General features: G+C 40.2%; 2 protein-coding genes across 3 annotated transcripts in view; one reads left to right on the forward strand and one right to left on the reverse strand.

Annotated features, from left to right (window-relative positions):
• Positions 1-3,930, forward strand: part of zfpm2a (zinc finger protein, FOG family member 2a) — a 116,184-nt gene extending 112,254 nt beyond the window's left edge. For both annotated transcript variants that reach the window (XM_044207980.1, XM_044207979.1), the window contains exon 8: positions 305-3,930. In XM_044207980.1, the coding sequence (XP_044063915.1) occupies positions 305-2,856 (2,552 nt within the window). In that variant the 3' untranslated portion in view covers positions 2,857-3,930. The remainder of the gene's footprint in view (positions 1-304) is intronic.
• Positions 3,098-24,969, reverse strand: si:dkey-122a22.2. The gene is made up of 11 exons (XM_044207981.1): positions 24,782-24,969; positions 23,934-24,096; positions 23,651-23,722; positions 23,416-23,492; positions 22,808-22,908; positions 20,886-21,002; positions 18,438-18,512; positions 7,185-7,323; positions 5,186-5,268; positions 4,946-5,042; positions 3,098-4,826 (listed from the first exon to the last, which is right to left on the reverse strand). The coding sequence occupies exons 1-11, from the start codon at positions 24,839-24,841 to the stop codon at positions 4,659-4,661; spliced, it is 1,152 nt and encodes a 383-aa protein (XP_044063916.1). The 5' UTR covers positions 24,842-24,969; the 3' UTR covers positions 3,098-4,658.
• Between the last annotated feature and the right edge of the window lie 1,856 nt (positions 24,970-26,825).

Raw genomic sequence — 26,825 nt, forward strand, 5'->3', positions numbered from 1 at the left:
TACAGCTGAAGATGGCTACTTTCAATTAATTTTTCAAAGGGGCTCTGAAAAGTGTTTTAGAAAATGACACAGGGACAGAGTTTTACACAGGTTTGGAAAAATGATTGTAATTTCTTTTCAGAAATATACATATCCTGCTGTCAGCTAGCACAGTTGACAGTTTATCCTTGAGCAAAAAAAAAAATCAAGTGGATGGGAATAAGCTTGGCATAATGCATGAGTGTTTGATGGTTTCTACAGTTAACTCTAAAGGAGAAGTGGGAGGCGAGATTCTGAGCATTTCTCTCTTTTATCTCCTTCACAGGTGTCAAAATGGAAGAGAGCCTCCCTCCTGGCACCAGCTTGAAATGCACAATCTGTAACTACACGGCAGATTCTCTTATTACATTCCAGCATCACATCATGTCTCACCTGTCACAGGCGGCCTTCAGATGCAATCACTGCCATATCAGCTTCCAGAGCCACAGGGAACTCTTACAGCATCAGGACTTACATGGGCACGGCAGCAAACTTCACAGGGAAGGCGACGGCACCGAGCATTCCCCCAGGGGGCCTGAGGAAAGCCTCCAGCAGCAGCAGCAGCAGCAGCAGGCCCGCGCTGAGCTGGCCAACAGGAAGGATGCTCTGCTGGGAAGTCCCAAAGGGGCCCTCAACAAGGAGACCAGCACAGACGGAGAGGCTGACAAGGCTGAGAAGAAGCCCATGCTGTCTGTTCAGAAGGGAGAGGCCCACCCAGGCAGCAAAGCCAGTTTTTCTTACACTAGGATCAAGTCTGAGCCCTCCAGCCCCCGGCTGGCCTCCTCCCCTGTGCAGCATAACATGCCTACATTTCCCATGGGCCCCTTCTTGTCTCAGTTTGCTTTCTCCCAAGACATTTCAGTAGTCCCGCAGGCTTCTGAGATTCTGGCTAAAATGTCAGAGCTAGTTCACCGGAGGCTGCGCCATGGAGGGAACAGCTACCCCCCTGTCATCTACAGTCCTCTTATGCCCAAAGGGGCCACCTGTTTCGAATGCAATATCACCTTCAGCAACCTGGACAACTATTTGGTCCACAAAAAGCACTACTGTAACAGCCGCTGGCAACACATGGCAAAGTCCCCTGACTTCTCCGCCCTCTCAGATAAGGTCCCTGAGGCGGTGAGCCCCAACAGTGGTCACAGTTCTGTTAGCATGTTGGCCGGCTGCCATCCTACAGAGGCCGACAACCACCTCATGCAGTCTGCCTGTCTGAACTCCAATGTGTTAGACATGATCAATGCTGGGGCTAAAGGACCTGATAAGGATCTAGCAGGACAGGTGAAGAAGGTCTCTACCCCAACTGGGGCTGAGGAGAGGCTGAATGGCAAGCAAATGGAGGGAAAAAGCCCCAGTACGGGTTTGGTGGAAAGTGACAATGACCCAACCAAGACAACCTGCGATGCCTGCAATATCACCTTCAGCCGTCATGAGACCTACATGGTCCACAAGCAGTACTACTGTGCCACCCGTCATGACCCACCAATGAAACGCATGTCCACCAACAAGGTACCCTCCATGCAGAGAACCATGAGGACCCGCAAGCGCAGGAAGATGTATGAGATGTGTCTCCCTGACCAGGACCACCAGAGGCCCCCTATGGGTCAGCCAGGTTTCCTCGGGGTTCCTCCTATGAACCCTTGTACATCCCAGGAAGCTGTAGAGAGCCTAGCAGACCGCTTCCACCCCCGCTGTGACATCTTCCCAGGTATGGTACCCAAACACCTGGAGGCCTCTCTGACTGTCACTAAACCTATTCTGGCTCCCAAATGCAATACAGTGGAGCAGCAGGAGCTGGACGCTCCCATTGATCTCAGCAAAAAGTGTTCGCCAGTCCCTGACAAGACATGTAGCTCCCCCAAAAGACTGCTGGACTATCACGAATGTGCAGTGTGCAAGATAAGTTTTAACAAAGTGGAGAACTACCTGGCGCACAAACAGAACTTTTGCCCTGCAACAGCCGCCGCCGCTGCTGCCGCTCAGCAACAACAACAGCCACAACAGCAGCAACAACACAATGAGACTGGTAGCCTGGAGCAGACCATGTTCCCAGATGTGAAGAGTGACAGCAATAACAACCCTGATGACGTGTACGATAAGAGCCCAGGCAAATGTGAGAAGAATGGCAATGGGAAGGTAATGGTGCAGAATGGAGGCATGTTCCCCCCTCACCTGGGGCCTGTTTCGGGACTCAAGCCTTTTGCTGAGCCCCAACTCATCCCATCTAAAGATGAGAACAAGAATATGTTTCTGCCCCACTGCCTTTATCCTGGAGCAATAAAGAAGGTGAAAGGTCCTGAGCAAATATCGCCGTATTTTGGGATAAAGCCAACCGATTACGTGACTGGGGGAGCAGTGATGCAGGCAGAGGCCAGCGAACAGGAGCAGAGCGTTAATGGGGGAGGAGGAGGCGGAGAGATAGGAACAACCAGAGAGCAGGCCCAGCAGCCTGCTGCTAATGGCTGCCCCCACCCTGGCAAGGAGCCCCTTCCCCTACTGCCCAAAAACCGGGGCATGGTCATCGTCAACGGGGGGCACAAGCCAGAGGAGCGTTCAGGCACAGCTCCACCGCAGCAAGAGAACCAGCCCCAGCCAGATGGCCAACCTCCCAATCCCTCACCTACGTGGGCCACTGAGAACCAGGCCGACTCCAACGAGAACATGTCGCCTTCCTCAAAGTCTCCAAACGAGGAGGTGGCACCCACAGCCAACAAAGGTGTGAACGGCTCTGGAAGTGGCAAGTACTGCCGCCTCTGTGATATCCAGTTCAACAACCTTTCAAACTTTATTACCCATAAGAAGTTTTACTGTTCATCACATGCTGCAGAGCATGTAAAATAAGTTGAGAAGAATAAGACACGTTCTTCTTCTCCCTCCTACACTTTCCCCCCCCAACTTTTCCCCCTTTTTTCTCCTTTGTTTTGGTACACTGTTGTGTCTGGAATAGTGCATCACGCAGTGCTAAATGCTGCTTGTGGACAATCAAGAGAAGCTTCTTCTTTCATCGTTTTAAGACTTAAAAATGCAAAACCATTGGTTAAAAAAGAAAAAGAAAAGAAAAATGAATCAAGAATAATATTGGTGCCACTTTCACATTAATTTATTTTACAATCAGTATTAATAGGAGTAGTGATCTTAATTTAAATTCAAAATGAAATTTATATCAGAGTTGTTTGTAATGTTATTGTATAGTCATTCTTGTGTAGCACACATATTGTTTACACTGTAATGTAGGCTCAATGAAACAATAGACAATACAAAAATGAGATGCATTTTAGACACAAAAATAGCTACTGAGGCACTTGTGTATTCTTATTTGCTGTACCAGTTTCTGTATATGCCCAAAATGTTATTTGCAGATTGCTACTAATGACTTGTTTGCCTTAAAAATCACCATGTGGGGGTGATAACCAGGCACAACCCTGTATCTCACATTTTGGCATATACACATGGCTTTGCATACATATGTGGCTGTTTGTCCCTGTCTCTTTTCTTCAACTCAGATGTGGATGTTTTCATGAGGATGGCAGCATTCTTGTATAGTACTCGTATTTCTGTTTGATGATACACTTTGGTCTCCCTTTTTGAAATTTGCTCTCAATGCAATACTTTGTAAATTAGGGAACATTACTGAAAGCAGTATTATGAAATGGGGACTGTGCATATAATTATTTGTAACCCCACAGGGGGAAAAAAAGTTGTACAAGAATTAAGTTTATTGCTGATGAACAAGATGGGTGGGAGGTCAGTGGGGATACTGATGTAAAATGATCATTCCAATGTCCTGATTATGGGAGAAAATGTTTCTTAAAACGTTGTTGCTATGCATGTATATGGATGGAATTAAATTCCAGATCTGTTGGAAATTTTTATTTTGATGTGGTGTCATAATTAAACTTAAATCCTCAGGATAAACCAATGTTGTCTGGTCTTTCTTTCACACTACTGTATATCCATCAAAACAGTTCATGTTTGCCACATAAATAAGAACAGTACAGTTAAAAATAGATGCAAAGTACATAAAGATGTATTTACAAAAATGCAAAATTAGCTTTGCAGACCAGACTCATTTGTTTCCAAATTATATAATGAATCAAATCAACGGAAGTCCAAAAATAGGTATAGGTCTACATCTGGTTGTGATCTAATTCAATTATATGTAAGTAACAAATGACTGAAGCTGATGCAACAGAGACAGAGGAAATCCATGTACCGTTCCCCTGTGGCTATAACATGGCAGAAAATGAAGGCAGAAGTAGATAAAAAGTCAGGTTGAGAAATGACGTGTGTGGCCTTTACATTGATAAGGAGCAATGTATTAATTTTTGGCAGTGGCCAATCAGGTAAAGAGACTGAAATAACAACTTGAAAGATAAAATTTTCTGAATCTAAGACAGCAAATATTTCATCACAGTGAATTCCCTCCAGTTATTTTCAATTAAAAAGCTTCCAATGAAGCAGAGCTGTGGAAAAATATGTTCAAAAACTGGCTTCTTGATGAACCTTATCAGACATATAGACAATCTCTACCGAATGCTGCAGGGAAAGGTAAAAAGATAACTTGAATATTTTATTGAATATTTAAAACATATTCAACGATTACTCTGTCCTTGTCTGGGGTATAGTTACATGTTGGCCATGGGTCACTCGCTCTGCCGTTTGGCTTGTCGTTGGTTGACTAGCCTCCTCAGGTGCTGGCTGATGGCAGATGGCTTCTTGTAGATCATTCGCCGGTCTGCTCCTTTTATGTGAATGTGATTGGCTGATGGGTAGGACTCCTCCAGAAACTTCTTTTGAAGCTTAGCTACCATCTGGTGCAGGGAAAAGATGATTTACTAAGGGTTTTACACAACCGTTACTACAGTATTGTTCTGTCACTGTACAAGAGTTAATAATGCATCAGCTGTGCAGCTATAGTAAACATTCTCACCTGGTTTAGGTGTTCTGGTATTTGCTGGTCAAAGGAATCCCCAGTGATCACACTCACTGACGTCCTGCTGGAGAGGGGCTTAAACTTTGTGATATCCCTTTAAAAACAACCAAAAGAAATGTAAATACTCATTTTGTGTAATATTTCTATGTTCATTTTGACTTCTACTTTAAACATGCAAATAGCAGACACATCCAGAAAATAATGGAGAAAAAAAGGCTTTCTAAGTGTTTGCCATACCTAACTTGAGCTGCACTTTCATTCAAAAAGTAATGCTCATCCACAGCACTGCTCTGGTGGGCAGGGTTACTTAGTAGGTATTTCTATAAGAGACAGAGAGAGAAAACAGACACAAGACTTAAACAGCTGTGTGTATGTATTGTAAGCAACATCTTCACATTGCTCAACCTTATTTAGAACAGCCCCCCATATGATTTAATATAACTGCACTTACAGTATGATCATACTCTGATTGAATCCTCCAATGCCAAGAAAGACTTCTTAGTTCCATCCAAACTTTACATTTCCAAGATGATTTGGAAAAGATGGGAAAATGAACTGCAACTATATTAAGCCAATTTGAATGCAGTGAAGTCAGTGTCCAGCTCTTTCAATGAAGCAGCTGCAGACAGAATACTGATATGACTTTGTAAATCTCAGTCTTGGTTCTCTTCTTGATTCTCCCGCTCAGGGCAGGGAAAGTTCACCACGCTACCAGAAAAGATGTGAAATCTCAAATTGAGGAGAATTCCCCTTTAACTGTATCTATCACCCGCATGTGATGAAACCAGATAGCTTTGGTGCCGTTAACATAGCAGCAAACAATTCCGCTATAGTTCAATTAAGCAGTGGTTACAGAACATGCCCTTGAGAAATGGACTGCATGCTCTATTGAGTCCGGCAAGCTTGTGAGTGTGTGTGCATGTTATAACCTTCACTAGCCTGTCTACAAAACCTTTCTCTGTCCTTGGAGAATTCAAGCACAATGATGTCCTTATCTCCTTGGCAACAACTGCAATACTTGAAAAGCTGAAATAGGTCCCTCATCACTACTGCCATCAAATCGTGGGTGGCTGGCAGCAGAGAACAAGGCGTCTTAACGAACTGTTCACATTCATCCCAGAGCAGGCGTCATCGCATCATACAGACAGCAGCAGAAAAAATGTAATGCTGAACGGATGTTAGAAATGTCACTGAATGTTCACAGAGGGTCACTAAAATGTAAGTTGTTTTTCCAAACAAAAAGTAAGACTGTATAGTTTAAATGCAATAAACAGCTACTAAATTAGCTTTCCTGCAAACATTTCTCTTTCTCTATGCCCCTAATGCACCCAACATGAGTGTTTGTTTCCCTGCTATAATAAGGTGTCAGTCTATAGAGGATATTATCCCATGTTACCAAAGATATTGCTTGTTGTTCATCACCAGAATCCATTACTATTCCTCTGCCTAAGATGTTTTCCATAGCAGGTAAAAAATGACTACAGGACTTCATGACAGGCAGTGTCACCACTGTATGTGGTTTTTTTTTTTAAAAACAGATTCACAGCACATCTGAGTATGGACAAGTGCAAAATAAAAACCCTCCCCTGTGGAAAAACTTCATCTGTAATACACAGCAAAAAGCTTGTAGCTTATATTAACAGCCTTTTCCTCACAAACTGTATGACCTGTCAGAGTTTATAATATAGCAGGCAACAGAAGATAGAGTGCAATCGCAGCGTCATGTCAGCTGGAGGAACGGGTTCAATTTTCATTTATTTTAAAATGACGTCTGGTGTCACATCATGCCAAATTCACAGTCTCTGACGATATGAAGACAAACGCTTCTGCAATCATCATCTACTCGTATCTCTGCTGAGGGGGAGACATGATTATTCTCGCACTAGCACCATCCTGTGGCTGTATAGGAAAGATGGGAGGAGTATATTTAAAATGCCTGAAACATATCACTTTTGGCTCCATATTTCTAATTAGGTTAACAAAAGCCCAGTAACTGCCTGAGCAGAGGAACAGAGCCTAAGTCTATGGTATGATAGCACCTTTCTACCCTGATGACTTGTTATATTCAACCCAAAATCACCTCTAAATCACCCCTGACCTGCTGTGTTACTTTCAGCATGAAAAAAATATATATATATATTTCTGCAGCTTTTTCCTTTTTGAACCATCAGTGTCACAGCCTTTGGGGCATGCTCACTGTAATGTGTGTGTGTGTGTGTGTGTGCATTAGCCTGACCTGGCGCTGGATGACCTCCTCGGAGACATTTTCGCCTTTAATAGTCGGTTCAATCGCCCCGAGGATAATCAGCATGCGGCTCAGCCCTGTAGCTGCTGAAAACTGCCTGGCTTGGAGTGAGGGCAACAGCTTACCATACCTGAACAAACACACAAACATTCACACCCATAAAACTTTAGCAGGAGACAAACTAAAGTCTAACAGTTTAACTATTTGAACTACTGGTTTTTAAAGCTGCATTAATTGATTTTTGGCCACTTCTGGGCAGCAGAAGAAGCTAAAAACACAACACTGACATAGCGTTATAAAGGCGTTCTAGCTAACGTGTTAGCAAATAATTGCCTATTTGCACATCCAGCACACATGGAGTAACCATTAATAAGTAAGCATTCAATAGGAGTTGAGTTTCTGTCCACCTGATGAATTAAAGTCTGACTCTCCTATTAGCTCTTTTTTGTGTCCACTGACTCCTAAAGGAGAATATTTAGCTCCTTAGCTTGCTAAATGCTTCACTGTCTTTACCAGCTAGTCACTAGCTATGTTTGTGGCACAGTAATGTTAAGTCAGTTTATCAGAGCTTTTCCACTGAAAACAGCCACCTGCCACTGTTGGAAGCAAAGTTGAAGAGAGTTTGCGGGCAGTAAATCCAAAATAATGTGCTAAAAGCCACAGAAGAGATAAGAAGACTGCAGAATTGGGTGATAATTCTCTGTAGGTTCATCACTACCCGCTACCCCTTTCAAATTACACTAGTCATTTGACCAAATGTTAACATAAAAAAAGTTGATTAGTGCAGCTTTAAAGTGTAACCATCAATGTCTACCATCAGCGTCTATCTAAGTCTCTATCATTGGTTTTCCAATAGTCTTTAAAAGTACTTGAACCTTCAAACATAAGGCAGCTGTAAATGATCAAGTTAGTCTTAATTTGTGCTGCTTAACAACATGCTAAAGTTCTGAATGGCTCTATTACAATGACAAGGGGGATTTTATAATCACAATAACATTGACTTAAGCAAAGTCATACATAATATTTGCCTTCCTCCATTCTTTTTCAACCCAAAATCTCAAACTTTCTCTTCGAAAACATTTGCCTGGGAAATGAGAAATACACTTTTTTAGCAGATGAGAAAAGAAGAACTGTGGGATTTTGTAACTCAGGAGGCCCAATCGGTCTCGGCTCACTGGTGCTCTGAATTGGCTGGTCTCAGCCTGTGGAGCCCAATCAATAGTGCCGTGCGCCTGCTGCCGCCATCGCCGCGCCGCGCTGCCTGCCCCTACATGCAGCCAACACACTGTAGATCAGCCCCCCTGCACCAGGAAACACTTGCTGTCTTACTCTCACTCCTGACCTGGGCCAGACTTACAGCACTGTGCCCCTGTGTCCTATCAGTTTCTCTCTGCTATATTCAATCCTACAGTAAATTTCAATACCTGATAAATGACTATGACTCTCCTTTTTAAAATATCAACTACACATAACAATTTTTGATTCTGGGTGTTCTCTTCAAATTACTTGTTTTGTCCAATTAACAGTCCAAAACCCCCCAAAATTCCATTTATAATTATATAAAATAGAGAAAACAGGCAAATCCTCACATTTGAGAAGCTAGTACTAGCAAATGTTTGGCTTTTTTTTTTTTTGCCACGCTATGCCGGTCTGCTGGTTAGCCTGTCAATTGGGCCACCACTTTGGTCCAGCCTGAAATATCTCAACTTCTACTGAATGGATTGGCAGATTTTGTGAAGACTTTCATGGTGCACAGAGGATGACTTCTAGTGACTTTGGTGATCCCCTGATCTTTCCTTTAATGCCACTGTGAGGCTGACATTTGTGGGGGGGGGGGGGGGGGTTTAGAAAAATGTCTCAACAGCTATTGGATGGATTGCCATAAAGTACAGACATTCATGTTAATTAAGGGTGATTTTGTTAACTTTGGTGATTTATTTTGTTGTTGTTTTTTCTAAAATTCCTTTTTTGGCATTTTGCCTTTATTTGATAGTGGCAGTAGAAATACAGACAGTGCTAATTAACAAACGTTAGCATGGCAATATGCATGGTAAACATTACTTGCTAAAATTTTGCATTTTAGCATTATCACTGTGAGAATTTTGCCATGCTGAAGTTAGCATTTAGCAGCCTCACAGACTGCTAGCATGGCTGTAGATTCTTGTCACTTGATAAGTGGCTTAAACAACTGATCAGTTATCAGAATGGTCATCGATTTATTTTTCTTTCAACTATTCAGTTAATTGACTAATCATTTCAGCACTAAATCTTACACAAACGTCACAGCACAAGCCAGCATGTTACAGTATACTGCATTTTACAACAGGCAGGCTTCGGCGCTGCTTCACTGCCATTATACTGATCATATCAAACCTACATCATAAACATGCACTTTTCATGTGTAAAATAACCCATTTCACCTGTTGTTGATATGACATGTCGCTACCCAAAGAACTGTAGCTTGAAATATCAAGCTCTGCTCCAGCAAAGCATGTCAGCACTGATTGGTCAGATAAAGTTGATACAAACCGCGGAGAATTGTTGTTCAACTGCTACAAATGGCTGTGTAAAGATAACATATCTGCCATAATCATGGCAAAAGAGACAGTACCTACAGGTCAATAATAGATACGGGCAGAAGAGGGAAAAGAAATAAGTCAACTGTTCTAATTTTCAGTCTTTAGTAGACAGAAAAAACTTTTTAAAATCGGACCTCCAGAGTGACGTTTTGACATTTCCATCTTCCTTCCCACAGTTTTCCCCCCCAAAATCATTCTGGCACCACAATTTAGAACTGACTCTTCGACCTGGCTCTTAAGGGACTTCTCAGTCTCTGCACATTTTCCACCTGTCACCCTTTTCTTACCCCTTGATTCCAAAAATAAAAAGGAGGGGAAAAAAACTCACTCCATATCAGCCCCCTAGTTCAAATCTGGTCAAATCATTCCTGGGTCTGGCATTGAACATTATTTCAAGGATTCTCCAGCCACCTGTCCTATTCCCTCCTCTTTTTTCCATTTTTAATTCTGCCCCGGAGTGAGGATTATGCGAAGCAAGGCATGCGTGTCAAAGGGAAATTTAGTGGGTAAAGACAGCCAAGATTGGCGGGATGAATTAAACAGATAACGGGAGGAGACGAAGTGGGGGAACCATGTAGAGCAAAACGCCTCACCGATGTTGGTCATTTCAGAGGGGCTCTTTTTTTTCCCTCCCCACAGGAGCGAGGAGGCAATATCTAAATTAATAAAGTGATGAAATGAGTTTGTGCCGTGGACTTTCTGCTGTTTGACTTTCCCATCTGGATTAGTGCAGGCTGAATGGACGCTCTGTTACTTTTGTTACAACTGCGCAATTCACTGTCGGAATTTGGCCCTGTAGTGATAAGGCTCCCTCCCCTCCTCCTCCTCATTACCATCTCATTTTATATGCAGGGCCTCTGTTACCTGAGAGCCTGCTCACACACAAAACACGAACTATTACACGAGCTTCTGCCAACTATTACAATGAGCAGAGAACATTTAAACACGGACTATTACATGAGGCTCAACTAACTATTACGCCAAAGGAACAAGTTTCAAAAAACTGGTTACTGCAAAGACTTCCAGAGACTATCACTAAAAGGAGGGCATACGAATGTGGACAGGTACATGATGAGGCCTCTAACTCTCACACAGGCAGGACAACTTGACCATATTTGGAAGAATTCTAATCTTCAATGACTTGAATCAAGATACATCACAGCAAAAAGTCGAACTCTAATTCGACACAGATGGAACATTAAACCTCAAATTTTACATGGAGCATAACACGAGGCCATAATCCCGTAATCAAATCTACATTTGCAGTGCATAAGTCTCAAACGGTTTCACACAGCAAAATGTGGTAGTAAAACACAGTGTTGAAATCAAGACAACACAGTACGTTTTAAAAATGTGTGAAATACTACACGACAACATACACTACCGCTCAAAGGTTTGGAGTCACCTGTTAAAAAGATGTTTTTCTTTCCTTCAATAATGGCTATTTTAACATAGATAAAAACTGAATTGTACAAAAATGTATTATTTTTTTTACATTTGAAAGAGTTTTAGAATAATTAAATGATTAAAACTTCCGTTTAGTCCCCACAGTGTTGCATGACAAGGGAGAATACTGTTCCCCAAATACTCTCTTTTTAATTTGTTTCCCAGTCCAGAAAAGCGTAAGTGACCCTGGATCATTTTTGAACCACAACTGTGCAACTGGGCTCTAAATATTTTGGGAACCTGTTTTTCTTTGGGCCCTCTGCAGTCACTCAGTGGTTAGAATGAATAGCTTTAAACTGTGATTTGTCAGTCCATAGTACGTTCAGCTGCTATTCCGTGATTCCGTCCAATTCCAAGAGTGCTAACCCTGGACTAACCTATTGTTTCTATTTTAAAGTTTTAAGAATAGCTTTGCTAAAGCCTGTTAATTCCAGCTTGTTATAAGCATTATTGTGCACTTTACACTGAAACAGGAACCTATCCCTATTTAAATCTGCACAGATTTTAATGCTAAGCTTCCAATTTCTTTAACAAGTGACTGCTGATTGTTATATTCATATTTGACTGTTGCTCAGAGGTATCTTTCAAATGAACCATTGTACAGCGTTTTCTTCTCCATGTACAAAACATGACATTTTTTTGACAACCCTTCACAGTAACATCTATTCGTAAAGAAGACTTGCTACAACCTAAAAGCATGAAAGACCAGTCAAAAATATAGAGTATTCCTCTCAGCCATCTGACTGTACCGAATCAAGCTTTTGTGGCAGGCAAACTTTTGAGCGTGTATAAGTGACCTTTCTGAAACAGATTCAACCGACCAGTTAACACTACCATTAGGCATAGTGTATGGAGTGCCATGCTTGGAGTACTATATTTTGAATGATTTTATTGATGATGATTTAGGTATTTATTATGTTGGTTTGGTGCTATGGTGTTGTCTAGTCACCTGCATTTTTTTTTATGTAAACATCAAGGACTACAAAAGAAATATATGTCTTTGGACTTTGCTGCGTTACGCTTGGCATTTTTGTATTTGTGTGTGATTTGATGTCCTCCTTCATGTAATGTTAACTAAACTACACTAAAAACACTTTGATGTGACATAGTGCCTATAGAGAGCCGAAGTGAAATAGGCTTTTATAGTAACATGCTTTGGGACAAAGACACTACAGTGTGGTATCACATAACGAAAATACGAGCATCTCACAAATTAAAAAGGAAATACAAATGAGCATGATGCACCATGATTTAAACCATGTGTTCAAATTGTCAACTGAGCTTGTCTATATACCTTCAATATTTAATATTCTGTTTTTATGTTGGATTTTTATACCCTATTTTTGTAGTTTTGTGGTTGTAACACCCCAGCTTCCCCATGGGGATCATTAAACTTGCTTTATATTTTATGCCAACGAGGGGTGGAAAAATTGTTTTTGGAGGCTAAGCAAAGCAAAAGAATGAACTACTGCTGTTCCTTGATATAGTGGCTGTTTGCATTCTGTTTAATTATCTGATTGGTATCTGATAGAATACATTTTTCAACTGTCCTTGAGTATTCACAAAAACAGAATCACCATAGTTTATAACTACCATAATTATTGTACATTTCATTTTAGTACCATATCTGCGTCATTACTAGCCTGATAATCAGACTTAACTGGCATTTTGTTTCACTTCATTCATTTACTTTTTGAATCAAACAAATCTGAGAGCAATTCAATTCAGAAGTCTAGAACCAGGCTACTTTATTACACTTCGTACTGCCAAATGGAGACCAATTATACTGTATGTATCGTTGTAACTTTGGTTTGGTTGCGGAAAACTCAACATTTCAAGTATTTAAAATCATTTTAAATGGGGAACAAGCAGAACTTCTAAACTGCCCAAATATAAGACAACTGAAACGCAAAGGTGAAAAGCCCAACTTGAAGGTGTAATACCCAGTATGAACACAAGGTGTCATTCTTGCACCACAGCCGACGTCAGGCTGATTCCAGCATCCTCTCAGCCTTCCTTCCTGCATTAATACTATAGATTACACTGGGGTAAACACACAGGGGCCGCAGCAGCCCTGCTTCATTAGTGGAACGTAACAGCAATAGTTACGCTTACTGTGGTTCTAATTACAATTAATTGGCATTCCTGCCTCGTCTGGGAGTCTCTGTATGCATGGGGAGGATCTGGGGAGGGGGGGCAGCTGAGTCAGGAGGGGACTGAGGGAGGAGGACGACACACTGGGAGCCATTACAGAACCACATAGTGAAGCATAATGAATCGCACACTGTTGGAGCCTACAGGGTCAGATAAAGAAAATACAGTATGTATGTGGAATGTGTTCTATAGCCTAATTCTAGTGTTTTTTTCTTTCACTGAAGCTGAACTATCACTGCACATAACACACACATCAATTTTCTACATATTCTCTATTCAAAATTGCTTTTATATCTTTTTTTTTAACAAATTTTTTGTGCAAAAGTTGAAAAAATTTACAAGGAAAGTCAATCAATAGTCCCTGCATCATGCTTTTGTCAGGCTGCGTCTCCTCCTACTGCTTCATTTTATTTCCCACTTTCCCAACTTCTGTTTCTCTCTCCCTTCATTCCTTTATCTCATACTTTCCCTCCCTCCATCCATCGGACCATGGCCGGGTGATTGCTGCCAATCTCAGCTGAGGACCCCTGGAGGGGTTTAGAGCAGGGCTGTGCTCCAGTGGGTTATTGAACGCAGCTCAGGGTAAAAGCGAATGGGCTCTGAGGGGGAGACTGGATATGTCATCACTGACTGCTACTGTTTACCAATGAAGGCAGAGGAGACCGACAGCGAGAGAGCAAGTGAACTCTAAGAGATTACATAATGTCACTGATGGTGTTAAATTAACAACTGTAGCATCTGAGTATTGAAATGGTAAAACATCTCAACAATGGAAGGTACAGTACAGAGAAGAAATGAGAAAATTCTTTTATGCCTGTACATCTACCAGCTAACAAAGTGCTGGGAGGAAGGAAAGCTCTTTTTGTCCTCATATTAAACCCTGTCTGGCTTATAAATCAAACCAGATGCAGCAGTTGTGAGACTCCTAACGGTCGTCAGTCAAAGTGACAGTCATACGCTGCCTATCATACAGAGCAGGCTCCAGGTGAGCCGCAAAACTTGTCTATCTGCTACACACCGCAGCAAGCTGCGTGGGTAACTGTTGGGAGTGTGTGTGATATGCATACATACAGTACGCACGTGTTTGTGTGCAGGCCTGGCTGAGCATATTAATGACAGGTAGGATGATGAATGGGACAGAAAGTGTCGTTTTCATTTTGGGACGCATAACTCAATCAGGCTTCCATCCAGGCCTACAGCCACAGCTGTTAGGCCCATACTGAGAGACCCGCCATCTCATACACTCCTCCAGTATGCATCATGTACCCACACAGACATAAAGAGAGGATATACTGTGGATTTATACAGCATACATAAACTAAAACAATCTCACTTGAAATTATTTTGCTACATACCTGGATACAGACCCTTACTAAAAGACTTTGTTCTGCATCAAACTCAAATTATTCAAATTATCACCAGAGTAAAAAAAAAAAAACTACTGATGACTAACACTTAAAAGAACGAAGATGCAGAGGAAAGGGATGAGGAGACTTTCAAGTGGTGCTCCTGTGAGGACTGAGTTGCACTAAACACAGTAATAGTACATTAAAACGGAGAGTTTGCCAATCAATCAGCATTCATTAAATTGTAAGGACCATCCCATTAGACAAGGGCATTCCCCACTGTTTGTGCTCTCTGAGCAAATATATTCCCCATGGGGTAAATTAGTTTTATACTCTGCACACTCGGCTGCAGAAAGACACACACACTGGAGTGTGTAAATGCACAGCTAAATTCCTTCTTTTAAAAACAAGATGAAAGAATTATCAGTGTGATATTTATTATAACCGTTGATGGCATTTGTCTAATTCCAGCTGGAATTTCTAACCAGGGATGGTCACCTAGAAAGTCCAGAGAGCCTGATTACTATTTTAAACAGAACACTATATGGCCAGAAGTCTGCCGACTAATGACTATATTCATTTTCGATTAATCTGTTATTTTTCTAGATTAATCAATGAATCACTTGGTCTATGAAAGTCAGAAAATAATGAAACCAATGGCTCTCATCCAGAATGCAATTTGTCCAGATGTATACTGTGGCTTCTCCTAATCTCTGGTGCTAGACCCACTGCTTGATTTTTCTTCAGGAAGCATTATCTATGCCCACAAGGAAATGAAACACATGCTGCAATGTCTACAGTGGAAAATCTCAAATAAGAAAGTTGACCCCTTACAGCAAGTGCACACAAGCAAATGCCTGCACACACAGACACGCACATACACAAGCACGCTTCTCAGGAGATGGTGGCGATTCATTTTGTAGGATGTAACAGAACTAATTTTGGGAGCGAGCCTCTGTTAATGAGCAGGTCTTTGATGTGTAAATCCTCCAGTCCCAGTGCAAAACTGATAAGGTCTCCCCACAATCCTGCTCAGGTGCAGCCCTGCTCCCTTCTGCATTACTTATCTTGTGTACCAAATACTGTAAGACCTCCGACAGCTAATAAACCCGTATCTAAGAGAGAAAAATACACACCTACATGCAACTATGGTGAACAACAAAAGAGGAAAATAAGGAGGAAAAGCAAGTTGAAGAATGCCAATGGCACTGGGACGCTGTGATGCATCTCTTATATCTTCATACTGTCCACAACCCGTGGAAATCCGGCACCGATGATAAAATGTTTTTTTACGAAGTAAATGTAAGTCTTTGGTTCATTTCATTTCTCCATTCCTTCCCCATAGAATAATTGGATTGTGGCTGCACTGTCATGTACTCAGTGAAATGAATGCCTATTAATCAAAGGATAATTGAACACATACCCCTGATAAATGGTGCTGCTCCACTTTGAATCACGTACAAATTAGGCCATTTTCAGGGATCCATTTTCTTATCTGACTTGACTTATGCTTATATAAGCTGTGAGCTAATATTGGTGGACAGAACTACGGATTTACTAAGTCATGGAGTCATGCCCAAAATGAGATTACTCGATTAAACATACGTTTCTCTGTGATATCTGAGCACATATTAACTCCCCGTTTGTGTTTCTAGATAACATCACAAAATATAACATATTATGTGAACAGAAATATGGTTTTTAAACTCTTGGAACTACTTTGCTGACACTGATAGAAATTGAGAAGGAAATATCAACTGCAAAAGAAGACAATGAATATACAATGGGGGTATTTCTTGATCTCAAAAAAGCAGTTGATACTATTAACCAAGGCTTACTACTTAAAAATACAAAGATATGGCTATAGAGGGGTTGCACAAGGGTTGGTTGGTTAAGTAGCTACCTTGAAAATAAGTATCAGTATCTTCAGATAAATAATATTAATTCAAAATTATTGAAAGTTATTTGTGGGGTTCCTCAAGGCTCAGTCATATGACCTTTATTGTTTATTTTTGCACAGAAATGCAAAAGCAAAACACAGAAATACATTTTTTTGCAGATGATGAACAAATTTATTTTGTTGTGGTAAAAACTTATAAAGAGTTGGTTTGATTGTAAGATAGACTAAATTCATCATCTTTGGTAATCATGTAACAAATTTACAAAGCAATGTACTTCCTTACATCATTTACTGTGCTCAAGTAGGGGGAAATACATATAAAACAAATACAAATTCAATTTCATGCTTAGAAAGAGAACTATAAGACCTGTAAATGAAAATACTGCACCAACTAACCCACTTTATTAATTTAAAGGCTCTAAAATTCAGAGACTTGGTAGATTTTAAAACAGCACAAATCATACATACGGTCAAATACAAATGAAAGTATCCAAAAGCTGTTTGAAATAAGAGAAAGCCAATATAATTTGAGAGGAATGTAGATGTTGAAAAAAAAAAAGGTCAGGAATAAAGTTTTAAAAAAATCATTGTATTTCTGTTAAAGGGGTGAATTTATTTACGAACAGTTGTAGTGGGGAACTGAACATGTGAAGCACACTTGTAAATTAAAAAAATAATGTATGGACAAATGTATGATCAGAATGGCATGCTGGTATTTGTATAGTTGGAATAGTGTAATTTTGACTGATACTTTTTACATAAAGTAAAACAGGTGTATAATAATAGTGTTTTGTAAAAAGGGTAGGAGCAGTAAGCTGTATTTCACTGGGAGGAATTGTTATTCTTTTGTTGTCTGTTTCTTTTTTTACTTATTTTATCCCAAATTGTTTGTTTGTTTGTTTGATTATTTACAGATGAATTTCAAATGACAGATACTGCTATTTTGCGAGAAAAGTATCTAATGGGTTTTGAGCCAAAAAAAAGCCCTTTGATCAGCTTTGTAAGTGACAAAAAATACACTACAGATGCACTCCAGAGATTTGTTCATTATATAGCCATCGCTACTAGACTGTCAGCTACATCTAAAAGTTTAGCATGGTTTGCTAAATTATATAACTGATGAATTATCTTCTCTTCAGCAGTGAAATACCTTTTAATGATAACACATGACATGCTTTACTTGTAAACAATCTGAGATAGTGTTAGTGTTGCATAATTGACACTTCTACCAATATTCCTCCTCCGCACTCCCGGTTATCATTAATAATAACCCAGCCCCCCTGTATGATAATTAATGCATAATGAGATATATGCTGTGGCAATGACTACCACTTGACATATATCTCGCCTGGAGTTATTACACTTTGTCACTCAGTCCCAACCACCGCCACAACCCTCGCTCTCCCCCTCATCTGTTTCATGCTAAAAGGGTGCGATCAGCTAATTAGTTTCTTTGGCCTCCAATTAATCATGCTAATGAGCCCCACCCAGCAAAAAGAATCAACTATTCTCACCATAAAAGTCACTAAGGCAAGAGTTTGGAGTTTGACTTGTGAAATATGCTATCGTCTCTGCCTCCACTCTCCTCATGCTAATCCTTTTTCTTGATACATTTGCCTTTTTTCTTCTCCTCTTCCCTGCCTTTTTATCTGCCCCTCAGAGCTCCTTATCGTCCTCTTTGCTCCTTTCCAAGCTCCTCTTTTCTCAATCTTCTTTTACATTCTGCATTTTCACATCCCTCCATCCTCCCTTACTCTTGCTCCACTTTTCCCTCCTAGTTCTGTCCTTCTTATGCCACTGAAACCAGCTATAAACTCACCAGTACTCCTTCCACTGGTCCTCCTCAAAAACGTCCTCTGGGATGGGATCAATCAACACCAGGTCTGACACTTGCCTGAGGACAAAGGGAGGACACACACACACACACACACACACACACACACACACACACACACACACTCAGATAAAGTAAGACTCATTGTCCCTTGTCCACTTTACCCTCCCGGCCCAGGCCGTAACGAGTGCGAGATGGATGGTGTCATCTGTCCATCTTTCTGTAGATTCATCTGTCCTCTGTCCCCACAGACAGATGACCACACATACACCAGATCCAGTAGCAATATTTCCATTTGGAAAGGTGTCATCCACTCACCACTAGTTAATTTTCTCCCTTAACTGCAGCAACATCGTGCCTGATTAAATACTAAATCTTTCACCCCCAGGCTTCTTGTCACGTTTATCACTACGTTGTCTCTGAAATGGCTGAGTTATGGGGGACGATGGGAATGGACACTGGAATATATTTTGATAAGTGCAAGTTTGGGAGGCACTGCATACCATATGTTATGAAGCAATTTTAAGATTACCGATTTTTTAATTTTACGTCTTAAGGTCTCATAAGTGATGTTGAAATTGTGTCTAAAATTCAACTTTTTTGAGAGTGATTATAGATAATATATGATGCTGGAATCCACATATAAATTAAGTCAAAGCAAAAATGTCAATGTCTAGCATAAAATCAAGGACTTTATTACAGTTTTTTTATTGTTTAATTGGACTTACAATTAACATCATTTACTGTGCTCCAGTATGGGAAATACATATTAAATAAGTACGAATCCAATTTTATGTTTCCAAAGAGCTATAAGAACTGTGAACAAAAATACTGCACCAACCAACCCACTTTTTTATTACAATTTAAATTCACAAACTTGTTAGATTTAAAAACGGCACAATTCATGCATACAGTCAAAAACAAATTACTACTTGAAAGTATCCAAAAAATCTTAGAAATTATTAAATTACGCACTATAGCTTATTCAATCTCACATACACTGTCCTGTTGCTATTAAAACACAGATTAATCCACCGTTGAAAATAATCCCCAACAAGTGCACTATTTATTCATGTTTGAGTAACGTTTGCTAAAAACTACATTGCCCAGCTGTTTTAGCAAATTACTGAGACTTTATAAAAACAGAACTATATATTTGTGAGTGCCACAGACAGAGTGGGGAAGTCAGAAAGTATTGACAGACAGACTAACTGGTTTTGGTCTCTTTTCATGGGATTTGTTGACAATAAGAAAATAACGCCAGCTGTCTTCAGTTTGTCTGTACTGTGTTCTTGCTTTGCTATCTGCTGTCACCTGTCGCTATCTTGCTACAGCCACTCTGTCCTTAGGTACCTGTATGCATGTCTTTCTTTCTTGTGGCCTTGTTTTTATTGTGCCAGAGTGAGTATGATTTTTGTTATGTAAGGGTAGCTTTTTACTGTGTGTATCTACTATATGCTTCTGATTTGCATGTTTTAATTAATGCCTAATAATGTAGCACAATGTTGTCTTGTTTGGAGCATATTTCTATTAACATTAATATTCCCCATTGTATCAGTATTCCCCAGTTTTCCATGTTGTGTGTGCTTCTGTGTTGCAAGTTTTAATTAGCACTTGATAATGTAGCATACTGATGTTTTTTTTTACTGACATTAATATTCTCTTCTCTTTTTATTATTGCCCTACCATGCCATAACCCTAACAGATAAAAAATGCCTTTTGGGCCAACTCTGGTGAATTTATTAATGTGCACTGTCCCAATAAACAAATAAAAAAATAAAACCAAAATTGGCTACTGTCGTTTGTGTTGTTGCTCTGTGTGCCACTCACCCAATTACAAATGTTGGATTGTGTCAGCAATTTCATTTTGCCACCTGTAAATGATTGCATGACTTGATTTTATAGTGACTAATGCATTATTGTTACCTGAAGAGTAAATTACTTGAAATAAGCAGTTTTATAGTTGTAATTGTGGCATAAATCAGGTTTCAAATTAGATTATATGCTGGATTCCCTTCACTTTTTAATATTAAAGTAGCATTTCAGCAATTTAGTACTGCACTTTTATAAAAGTTGTGGGACTCATAAGATACAGATAAAAAAGAAATTGAAGTAGGTGAGGCCGAGATATCTTGGCTATAAGTCCCTACCATGGGTTGAGCTCCTAGAGCTCAGGATTCTACATTTCCCATAATGCAACCAATAGCATAATTTCGTCTCGCCTACTTGTCTGGTAAATCACATCTTTCAAACTCCAGGCCCCCAGTTTGCAATGCAGGCTTTGTGTTATAAATTTTTAGCCTTCAAAGCGAGTCCCAGGCCTTGATGACATAAATCAGGGTTATTTTCTTAGACTTAACAAAGCTCCCTCAGAGCCACAGATGATATTATACAACAGTTTTCACAAGCTGAGTAGTACTCCACAATACTTACACATCATGAATGTGGCTGTAAAACCTGCCATTGAGTGTGCCGAGTTCAGAGCCCACCAGGATGAAGGGCGTGGCTATCCCAGCAGCCTGCAGGAGCCGGTGCAGATCATCCACCATCCTGGAAGACAACAACACTCATCTGTCTCTGCACAACACCAGGACATGCTGCAAACTGGGCCAGGAGGTTTATTTATTCAGTTAGGCGGGACTAGGACTCCCAGCATGAAAGATGAACACCACAGGCCATCATTAATCTCATTAATCTCTAATCTGCTGGTTAATAGGTTTATTAAGAAGCCACCGGAAAGTCATTATTAAAAAGTAGAAATAACCTAAGAGGGGAAAAAAAGAAGTGTTACAAATTCTATCCTAAATATAAGAATGGTAACAACTGAGTGAAAGTTAAGGTCAGCAGTATTTTAAGTTTTCTATTTAATCTCTTTCCAGACATGGCACCAAAACAAACAGCACTGCTGAAACCCAAATGACAGCATAAAGTAGGGGACTGCTGGCTCCTTTTCAATGCAACCTGCAGGAAAAACAATCCCCAGCAAACTTATATCATCAGAGGAAGCATCATCGTTACATGAGATGCAGCAGCTCCTCTCTGAGAGCCATCTGCTGTCCTGGGTTTGTTGTGCTAATAAATCAAATCTGAGGTGTCACACTGAAATGAAGAGTTTTCACAAGACCTCAAGGGTTAAGGTTGGCTAGTCATCAAACTCCTTGAGATATTGAATTCTGGGAAATTGATTGCCTGCATCTCAAATGTGCGGCCGCCCGCTTTCTGGGCCAGAGGCCAAAGTAAACTATACTGCTGACCGTCGGCGAACCACGATTTAAGGCTCAACAAACGCGTTACGATGTCAAAGACTGTGGTGTGTTCAGCAGAGGAAGGCACAAGATGTCCATGCACACATCAGTCTATGCTGGCTGGGACATTAATGAGAAGTCCCAAACAGCCACTTTATCAAGGAAATATTGATTCCCTGTGGATAATTACAGTACAGTGGTAAATAATGCGAAACTGAATTTGATGTGTGTTACTGCATTATATGCAGTGTAGCAGGCTTGGTTTTTAGCTTGACACATTTGCCAGTATACACAGTGTGATAGATCTAGTGCTGAAATGATCAATTTGACAAACAGAAAATTAAGCTGCAATAATTTAAATAAATTGTTTAATACTTTCAGTCATTTATAGAGCTGAAACAATCAGTCGATCGACAGAAAATTCAATCAGCAACAATCTTGATAATCAATCAATCGTCTAAGTAAATTTCCAAGCAAAAGCTCCAAAAATGCTATGGTTTCAGCTTCTCAAATGTGATGATTTGCTGCTTTTTCTCTGTGTTGAATTGGTAATAAAATAACAATTGTTACTTGCAGCTCTAGATAGAGCCATCCTTTGGGTTGTTAAGCTAAAGTATCGACATAAAAAAAAAAACTGCCTTAGATAATACATGACCTACATCAGCAGCATCTGAGAAGGAATTTGACTTGCAGTATCTCCTCCTACACAAACTTCTGACACAGTCCCCAGTCATTTTTCCTCCTATCGCCTTAAGCTACAGTGTCCTGAAAGTGACACAGCCATTACAAGTAGATTCTGGCTTCCCACAATCAGAACTTATCAGACCCAGATTCAACTGCACCACACACTACACTACTGTACATTCGGTCTACATCTTATTCAAAATTTCAACAAATGAATTTTACAAACTCAGCAACAACAGATAAATGAGACAGATGACTCTGCAGGTGTAAAACAGGCCACTCACTCATTCAGAAACCACTTCATGGCAATAAAAGAACATTTTGAAACTGTTACATTATGTTTACAGTGTAGACACTGTGTACTGTACAGCAGCATGTGTGGCAAAATAAATGTCACTCAAAATGAAACTGAAGTAGTATACAAACCGTCCAGTCGTTGACATCCCCCAAACTTTCTCTGTTCCTGTGGTTTCATTCTGCATCAGCCGCTTGCTGAAGCCCAGTCCCATTCTGTCATAGGTACAGACCTGAGGAGTGAGAAAAATAGGGACACCACAGGTTTAGAGGAATTTTTCTACATACACACGAGATGCTCTCAGTGAGGACTCAGGCCCACCCTATCCTGTGTAGGCAACAAGCCTGTGACCTCATTTGGGTCACATTTCAGACAAACAACATGGGGCAAGCTGTCAGCCCCGACTTTCTGCTGTACTGAGTCCTTCTGAGCAGAGAGGATATGGCAGAGCCACTGCAGGGACTGTCCCTAAATGCCCCTGACAACAAACATGGCCACATTAGGAGTATCTGATTCCAGAGAACGTTCAACACTGGATTTTCTTGGTCAAAGGCAAAACTGAGGTCAGTATGCTAACTCACCCTTGGTGAATCTTATGAGTGTGATTCATCTGAGATATATATTTTAGTTGTGATGAGCCACCTTGTTTTAACATAGTCATAAAAAAAGCTATAATATTTCTGGTAAATCTTTTCAAAATACAGCCAATACAATCCACAGTAATTGTGTCATTTCTCACCTTTGTTAGTGTGGCCACACTTTCTTGGACATGCAACCAAATGTCTGAGGACATTCCAGTTGGTGCATCCAGTATGACTAGAGACAAACAAACTGGTTAGGGTGTGCTCAGCTAAAAGACACAAACAAACCACACAAGCATGGAGCGATGTGCCAGAAAAATGTAGATAATTTTTGATAACTTGAAAGAAAACCATTCATGGCAGATCATAGACTATCTTCATAGGATTTATTACCAACTGGTTGTCCTTGTCCTATACACAAAAGATGCATATTTTGACCCAAACCAACATCAACAATCTGGCCATCTGGATGTAAGAGGGAAGAAAATAGAAAGAAAGATTAGGCTTTACAGAAGACTTCTCATTTGGCTTTGAAAACTTAATAGAAAAACCTACTGACAATCTCCCACTGGAGGCTGTCTAATCAATACATTTAATAAATAAATACATGTTTTGCAGGTTAATATAACATTAAACTGAAAGGAACAATGACTTTGTTAGCCTTAGATATGACAACCTTTAGGCAAGAGCATCTGTCCTTCTCGCTGCAGCGATGCATAGTTGAGGAACGGAGGGATGATGATGATTAAAAGTAAACACTTTCCAATGTTCATGAGCACAGAGCTGTAAGACACTCTGCCCTCTGCTTCAGCTTGGCTGTGCGGTCTTTGATCCGGATCCTAGTTTATGTAGGGATAGAAAATGCAATGTTAGCTCACACATTAACCTGACTTCAGCATCCCAGAGTTGCAAAAAACATATACAGTATATTCATATATACTTTTAACCTAAATTAATTTTAATAAACTGTGCATTTGTGATAATTTTAGCAATTTCAGTGGTAATTCCATGCCTTGCAATAATATCTGATTTCATCAAAACCACAAAAGTTAAAGGCATCAGGGTTAACAACAGTGTATTTTGGTAAAAGATTTGACCCTCTCCCAGGTAATAGGCAAAGTGCTGACAAATATTGTTATTTTACTGTCCTGGATGCATGCCGAATTAAAGAACTTTTGCTAATGATGTCTTAAAAAATAAATTATGAATAGGGTTAGTAGTGAGTAAGCTGTAAATAAGCAGAGTTATTAAAATTGCTGCTTTTGGGGGGATTTGGCTCCTTTTCTCTCTGTACAAAACTGCGGTACACTGTCGGATACTGTGTCATGCTCCACATAACGAGAGTAAGAGCAGGGAAACGTCAGTAGCTGACATACTTTGATGACAGCATTTGACTTGAACGAACGAAGACTGGCGAACAGGTTAACTGCTAGCTTTTGGAGTCTGTCACTGTGTTAGCTAACAGAGATCTGCCGTCACATGCATAGCAGCTGTCAGCAGCTAGCTTTTATAACGTTGCTTTACCTTTCTATCAGCATTGACGGGCTCATTGTTTGATGCTTGAGCTTCGGTTCTTCTACGCATTTTGAAATAAAGTGTTATAATACTTTATGCATAAACTGTGCAGAATACAGAATAAATGAAATCGTAGCAACTTCCTGGTGGAGGTATAGAAGCCGACGAGAGACAAACCTTCCTTGCGCGTTGCACTATATTACTACACCTACCAAAAGCACATTCCGTTCTGTGTGTACTGTCCCATCTTTTCTTTGCAGTCTCTTTATAAGTCACTAAAAGATATGAATCACCTTACTTTTGATATAATCTCAAGTATCACACTTGTTTTTTCAGCTCACTGTTTAATTAGTCTACCAGTGACGTCATTAATATACATGTCATTGTCAAAACTATATTAATTGTTGCTGTATGTTTATTAATAAGAATCATTTATTTTATTTGCCTCATTAGTGTTTTTTTGTTTTGTTTTGTTTTGTATGTCTCTGTCTGTCTTTTCTGTCAGGCATATGCAGGAATATAGCAGTAGAACTGCTGGCCTGCAGGGGTCGCTGTATCTCACAAACCCATCCTGTATTCTACATCATAATGTATTGCAATCACCAGCAAAGGCAGCAGGATTAGCATTAAATAGGCACATAATCACCATTTACTAAGACTTTGTTTAAACATCTCACACTCTCAAACGAAATGCACCCTAATACAAACTGGAAGTCAATGACTAAACATATAGAAAACTTGACTGCATCTTGACATAACCAAAGAGATGAAGATAATCAGAAACTGGGGCTGTGATTGCATGCCTCCTACACCTCTTAGAAAACCCAATCAAACCCTCATCATGTTTAATAATGCATTTATGTATGCAAAATTGCTGTTTTTATGAAGTCATACGTGTGTGGCACGCCAAAGAGTGCTGGTTTGCATCATGCGGGGGAGTGTGACATCCATGCTGATGAATTCTGTATAATTCACATAGACTTTTACACAGCACTTGTTGTGAATTGGGCCTGCATCTTGCACATTTCAGACACCAGGAGACATCAGATAATAAAACTTAATGGTTTTAGGAAAAGATTAAAGTTGTAGGCAATCCATCACAATAGCAACATGTGATCAGAAATGGACTATAAGACCTTATTTTTGTTCTCTGATCCTGAGTCCTTTAGCTGTTTAGATTTATTTCCCTCACACTTTCATATTCACCAAAGGGAGAACAAAGCCAGACTACCCTGACTATTTATCCATTAAATAGCGTCTAGACTAAGCAAAATCTCAACAATAAACCCTGTTTAAATAGCAGGTGACTGGTGACTGGAGCCATGTAGGGAATTCATTGCAGTAATTAATAAAAAGCCTGGCTGGACTGAAATGATGAATGTCAGGTATTGACTCACTGTCAGGCTGGCTGTGTGTGTATCTATGTGTGCGTGTGTTGTTTTTGTTTCATGGCATCCAGGGTTGATTAAAGCTAATGACGCAGGGCCTTCTCAGCCTTTTGCTCCTGTTCCAGCTCCACATAATTAGGATTGAGAGAAGGATGGTCCAATCAGACAACTGTTGCTTCACCCTGCAGTTTGTGAATGCCATTCAAACAGCAGTCGTTCAGCCCTTGACTTCTATATAGCCCGTCTGAACAGCGGGGAACAAAACACACAGGTGTCTGCCTCTTCTGGGAAATCAAAGACAACTCATTCCATCAAAGATTAAGACTTAATAAAAAAGATTCGCCACAGTAGCAGAAAAAAAGTACTCTGATGATGCATGATGTCCTTGACTGACAGACTAAAGGTTAATATTTGTAGTTCGCCCCATGGATTACCGTCTCAGGGTTCAGGGCTTTACACGTCTCTGATTGTTGACAAAGCTCTAAATCAAACCCACAGAATCCAGCAGTGATTGAACCCTGAGATTGTCAGATATGACCTGCAATGCTTTTATATGATTGCTTTCTTTTGAAACACACGTTCCCTCTATTTTCTTGTGACAAATTCTGATGAAAAAAATCTATAATATTCCTACAATATCCCTTCAGGGATTTAAAGTGCACTTG

The sequence above is a fragment of the Siniperca chuatsi genome, linkage group LG9 (assembly GCF_020085105.1).
Source record: "Siniperca chuatsi isolate FFG_IHB_CAS linkage group LG9, ASM2008510v1, whole genome shotgun sequence".
NCBI lineage: Eukaryota > Metazoa > Chordata > Actinopteri > Centrarchiformes > Sinipercidae > Siniperca > Siniperca chuatsi.